At 46.2% G+C, this 5,954-nt stretch overlaps 1 protein-coding gene across 3 annotated transcripts in view; it reads right to left on the reverse strand.

The window, feature by feature from the left end:
• Samd4a (sterile alpha motif domain containing 4A) overlaps positions 1-5,954 on the reverse strand; it is a 216,218-nt gene that overhangs the window by 79,187 nt on the left and 131,077 nt on the right. For all 3 annotated transcript variants that reach the window (XM_026783225.1, XM_026783224.1, XM_005355368.2), the window contains exon 2: positions 2,174-2,692. In XM_026783225.1, the coding sequence (XP_026639026.1) occupies positions 2,174-2,692 (519 nt within the window). The remainder of the gene's footprint in view (positions 1-2,173; positions 2,693-5,954) is intronic.

Below are 5,954 nucleotides of genomic sequence, written 5' to 3' on the forward strand. Positions count from 1 at the left end.
TGTGCTGTGCTCCCTGCTACCATGGCCAGGACATGCTCTTCCTACAGACTGAGAGGGTAAGCATCAGGAATGCTCTCATTTTACAAGGGGAGCTTTGTTCCAAGGAGTTAAAAACCCGACCAAGTTGCAATTAGCAAACTAAACTACAGGTTTAGTTTTAGATCATGGAGGGTATTGGCTTTCAAATCCACCAGCTTTCTACTTTTTCAGGCTGTCTCTCAGGACTTGGTGTATATTTCATAGACTCATGACTAAACTAATGACCCAAAGGCTTGCAGTTCTGAGAAACATAACTGAACTACCATGGCCATGCAGGGTAGTAATCCCTGAAATTCAAAGCTGGTGTGGCCTAAGTTCTAGAAGGGAGATCTGAGATCCTTCATAGTTTCTGCTGATGCTCTAAAACTCCTCTTGTCTTCTAGATAGTTACCTGGTGAAACCTCCAGTCCTTTGCCATCCTCAACCTTCTCCATTGGGCTGGGCAGTCACTGCTCAAGTGAGTGGTGGCTGACTATAATCTTATAAGCATGTTCAAATACTGTCGAAACCTGATGCTGAGTAAATCACCTGCAGTATGACATGTGCAATGATCCGAGACTAAATTCGGGATGAATGACAAAGAGCATGCACAGAGAAGATGGTGGGCTGCTAGGAACCTTCATCTCCTCAGTTACCAAGTACTTCTGTAATCATAACTGGATCCCGCCACTCACCCAGGAAACCCAGGCTAAGGGGTCCCAGTCATCACTCTGTTACACAGAGGCTAATAAATGTTGTTCTTGATGGATTACGACTCTGTGAAGGATGCTAACTGCTGCAGACTCTCTTACTCATATGTCAACAGTGCGATTCTCTCCTGTAACTCACAATTTTCCAAGGTACTAAGAGATAAATGTAAAAAAAAAAAAGAAAGAAAGAAAGAAAAAGAAACAAAACAAAAAAACTTACATTGTGCCCAAGGGAGAGCACCACCTTCAGTGTTGATTATTCTAGCAATGTGCTATTTGGACTAACATAGCTATACTTTGACATTTCTAATTATTTGAGAACACTATTTAAAGAGTTCTAACAGCCAAAAGACTCAAGTAGCGGCCAAGGCATTGCTGCTCCTTTGAAAGCCTCCCTTATCTTCTTCCATCTGTTTGTGGTGCTGCGGACTGAGTCCATGCCTCACACACGCTGGGCAAGCACTGTATCACCGAGCTACTTTCTCCGAGCCTCTTTTCATAGAGGGTTTTTCTGCATGTTGACAAGCACATTTGGGTTCAAGCGCAAAACTTTTCCTCCAAGAAAGTTGAGAGTTATCCTGGGAGTGCCACAACAGTCCGCTATGGGCAAATCAGCACCAGGAGTGCTGTTTGGTGGCAGTCACCCTTCCACAGAACCACTGCATACAGGCATGAGTGGAGGTTGGCCATCTCGCTTGGCATAAGCAGGACACCATAGAAAAGACTCCCAGCCCTCATGCCCACTATGGAGTGGCCAAGAGAGGCGAGAGCATCATCAGCTCTCCCTTCTCACAAAGCATCTCCTGAGCCTCCTTTTCTAACATGTTAGACTGAGAGGAAGGCCAGGCCACAGCACAGAGCAGCATTCTGGTCAGCAGACCTGCTCGGGGACCACCCAACAAACTGAGGGTTCAGCCAGAAAATGCAAGGGGAAGAGACATTCCGGTGATTTTGATTTTTAAAAGAGAAACATATATAAGGAAAGAAGGAGGAGGAGAGGGGGAAGAAGGGGGAAAAGGAACAGAATGCACAAAGCCATGAGGCTGGCTGGTCAACCATGGGTTAACATCAGTTTCAGAGAAGCACACAGTAACTCAATGTCTCTGCAGAGCCCCGAGTCCCAGGGTGAAAGGCATTTTTATTTGTGGAAACAGAACGGTTTCCTTCTTTCACCACAGACTCTCTCTTCTCTCATTTCTTTATTTTTGCTCTGTCTAAACCCCAAATTTGGACCATCCATCATTTTAACCTGCCCAGAATTTTTATCTTTCCAGAGCCAAAGAGCAACAGATTCCAGGTCCAAAGAGCCCTCTCCCACAGCCGGCTGCCACCAGCCCTCTCCTCCCAGGGTTACAGGGTGCTCAGAGCAGACCATGTCAGCAGGACGTGCCACACACAGCAAGTCACCAAACCAGAATGCACTAAAGGGGTTCCAGAGGACTTACTCGTACTTGTGCTGGTTCCAATCGTGTTGATTGTGGCGGGGACAGATGACGAAGAGTAGAGGGGCACGTGGCCATTCTCACAGCCCAGGCTTTTGTCCTGCCAGTTGGAGGCGCTGATGCAAATCCCAGAATCCCGAGAGTTCTGCCACCCATTAAGCCTGTCGTCTGAGTTCTGTCTTTGGTGATAGTAGTGCGTCTGTCCGTAATCCACAGAGTCCGAGCGGCCTCGGTTCTGGCTGCCAAAGCTGGTCGATGTACGGTCCTCCAAATGATTTAGCCACATGGCGAGAGCACTTCGGTCTTCTAAGGAAGTGGCCGGGTGGATCAAAGCATAGGACAGCAGCTGTCTGCTCTCCTCAATGTGCTGGTTGTGTTCGATAGAGTGCGCCAGGATCTTGGGCAGCAGTTTCATATACTCTACTTTTGCGTCGAGGTTTCCTGGCTTCAGCAAAGGCAGGTGAGTTAACAGAAGGGAAATCACTTTATCCTTGGATTCCTGTTGCCATTGGTTAATGATTCCTGAAAGGGAAAGTACACAGGACACATAAGCAAATACACCCACAATCACACTAAACAACACACTGTAAATTTCTGTGGTTTAGAGTCTCAACTGAGACACTGTGCCTAAATGTCCTCAAGACTGTCTGTGTATGAGACTGGATAACTGTCTTAAGGTTTTCAGGGGCCAGAGACGTCAAGGAGATATAGTTCACACACTCAGAGTGTGTAGAAAGTAGAATGCGTCCTAGCCCTCACAGGCCCCATCCTTGATCCTTTGCACTGGGTGTAGTGGTGAACACCTGTAATCTTGTACTTGGAAGGTAAAGGCAGGAGAATCAGCTCAACGTTATCCACTACTATTTAGGCAGCATGAACTACATGAGCCTTTGTCTCAAAAAACTAAATTATTGGGACTGGAGAGGTGGCTCATTGTTCGAGAGCACTTGACTTCTTTTCAAGAGGTCCTGGGTTCAATTTCCAGCATGCACAAGGTGGCTTCACAACTGTCAGTTACTCCAGACCCAGAGCATCTGACATCCTCTTCTGGCTTCCTCTGCACACAGACTGTGCACAGACACACACATAGGCAAGTACATATACATCAACTAAAAATTAATATAATCTCCAGTTTTCAAAAAGGTTTAAAAAGTCAACAAATCAATGCTTAGATGTTTTGGGGTCTCTAATTCTCACTCATATCTGCAAAGAGATGACAACTAGTTTGGTCCAACCAAAAAGAATTGTCAGCTGTGTCTTCCTTCTTAGACAAGACCAGGCACAGCCTTAGATAGACAAGGATCAGGCTAAACAAATTTGGAGGAATCCACAGAGTGAAGCAGTCTTCCCGCTCCAAGCGTCTGTTTAAAGTGTCTCAAATGCTGGAGAAGGGACGTGTGTGAAGCTGGTTCAACTTCCTACATAGAAGAACGTCAGGAGAAAAGGACCCAAACACCGTGTCTAAACCCTAACTCTGCCAGCTGCAGCTTTTTTTTTTTTTTATAAGAAAATAGAGCAAAGGAGCCAAGCTCAGCTCCAGGGACACCTTGGATCACACTAGTAAATTATTCATCTTTATATGAAGATGTTCATGGGATTTTTTTATTTAAAAATGATATTGGTATGGTTGCATGCGTGCAGCACATGTTTGCATGTGCATGCTTAAGTGTATGGAGGACGGGGACAACATTGGATGTTATCCTACGGAATATCATCCACATCCTTTGGGACAAGACATCCCCAGAGATCAACAGCTAGGCTAGGCTGGCTGGTCAGTGAGCGCCAGGGATCCTTCTATCTTTGTTTCTCTGGGGCCAGAATTACAAGCATGCATTGCTATATTTGGCATGTTTTACCTGGGTTCCTGGGATTGAACTTGGGTCCTCATACTTACAAGCAAGCACTTAACCAGCTAAGCTATCCTCCCAGAGCCGAGATCTCTTTGTTCTTGCTGTGACAAAATACGCATCCTAGTAAGCATTTTAAACGCACAGTTCAGTGTCGTCAAGGACAGCACAGTGATAAGAAATCTCTCTGGAGACCTTCGTTACTTTCCAGATAGAAAATCTCCCACTCCTTTGCCTAGCCTTTGGAAGCCACCACACCATTTTCTATCCCCAAGAACCCGGTTATTCTAGGGACCTCAGTGATTGTCTTTTTGTTTTTTGAAAGAAGGTCTCTCACTCGGGAGCCCTGGCTTGCCTCAAACTCATGGTGACTCTTGACCTCAACCTCCTCTGTGCTGAGACAGCAGACATGAACCACTCTGCCCAGTTATCCCAAAAAACACCTCGCTTCACAGAACGGTTTCCTCAAGGTTCCTGCATGTGAAGAACTGGTCTTTGCTGCTTCCGTTTCTGCCTCATTCAAATGACAAGTGATGCTTGCTGACTGCTTGTTTTGGAGGAGGACAGTCATCCACAGAGCTGGGCATCCCCACTGGCTTTTACAGTGTCTTCAGGCTGGAAGGAGTTAATTATAAGCTACAAACTCATGGGTCTCGTCACAATAATTTCAAAGGAAACATCTCAGTGTTGTGGCTTCATCTAGAGTCCCCTGAAGGTCCTATGTTAAAGACTTAGTCCCCGGTTTGGGGATATTCACAAGGAGTCTACTGGGAGCTTTACTGGTCACTTTGGGGTATGACCCTGAAGTTGATAGTAGAACCCTACCTCAGCCTCCTCTCTTTTTGCTTCTTGGCTGTCATGAGGGACAGTTTCCTTCACCAGCCATCAAGGACTGGAATCTTCCAAACTGAGAGTCATAATCAACTTTTCCTCTTCTTAAGTGCATTTCTTCCTGGGTGTTGTGATACAATGACAGAAAACTAACCAACCAATCAGCACGGCAGGGATGGTGTCTAATGGAGGAGCATGGTCTTTGGAGTCAGGCATGGGACTTAATCCCAGACTTAATTTGCTGTGGGATTTTGTTACATTGCTTAACCTTTCGGAGCCTCCACTGCATCATCAGTCAGTCATGGGTGGCACCAACAGTTTCTGCCTCCCTTGGATTAAATGGAATGATGCCGCGTGCATTGTTCCCTCCCCTTTCTCTGCATCAGTCAGACCCGTCAGTCAGAGTGATGAGGGAAGTGGCTTTGGAGATTTAGTTTTTTAAACAGAGAAACCAGGGAGGACACAAGGGAAACCATTAAAAGCATCACCAACTTGGAAAACGGAAGGATGAGGGAAGAAAGTGAAGTCTTTGCCCTTCTAACAATAAGAAGTGCTCTTGGACTCTCTTCCCGTGGGGTTTCCTATGATGCTGAAGAGTAGCCGTGTGACGCAGAAGCCACCAACCTGAAGACAGACCAAGGGAGACTACAGAGAAGGGAGTCATGATGGAAGGTTCTAGAATCCCTGTGGGGGAGATGCAACTGAATCCTATCAGGGCTGGGAGAGTACACCACATAGTTTCATAGAAAGATAGCAGCCACATCTAACGCCTGGAACTTTGCAGTACTTAAATTATAGAAGAACAACACACTATTGGATTTAACACAACCCTAAAATATCATTTCAACATGTCATCAGTACAGATCATTGGGGAGAATCCCGGACATGTGCTATCATCAACAACATCCCCACTTGAGTGAGCCATGTTTTCACGCTCAGTCGGTGTGGCCAGCATAGGCCAGAGATCCGGATGGAGAGAGGCAGAGGGAGATGACCTCAGGAGGTCCTTCCTAACTCTCCTGTTAGCTAACTGCAGCGGATACAAGAACTTCCCTGCCCCACTAGGTGAAACCTCCCTTTCAAAGGGGAAGAGGAATACAGCTGCT

This window comes from Microtus ochrogaster, chromosome 17, assembly GCF_000317375.1.
Source record: "Microtus ochrogaster isolate Prairie Vole_2 chromosome 17, MicOch1.0, whole genome shotgun sequence".
Lineage (NCBI taxonomy): Eukaryota > Metazoa > Chordata > Mammalia > Rodentia > Cricetidae > Microtus > Microtus ochrogaster.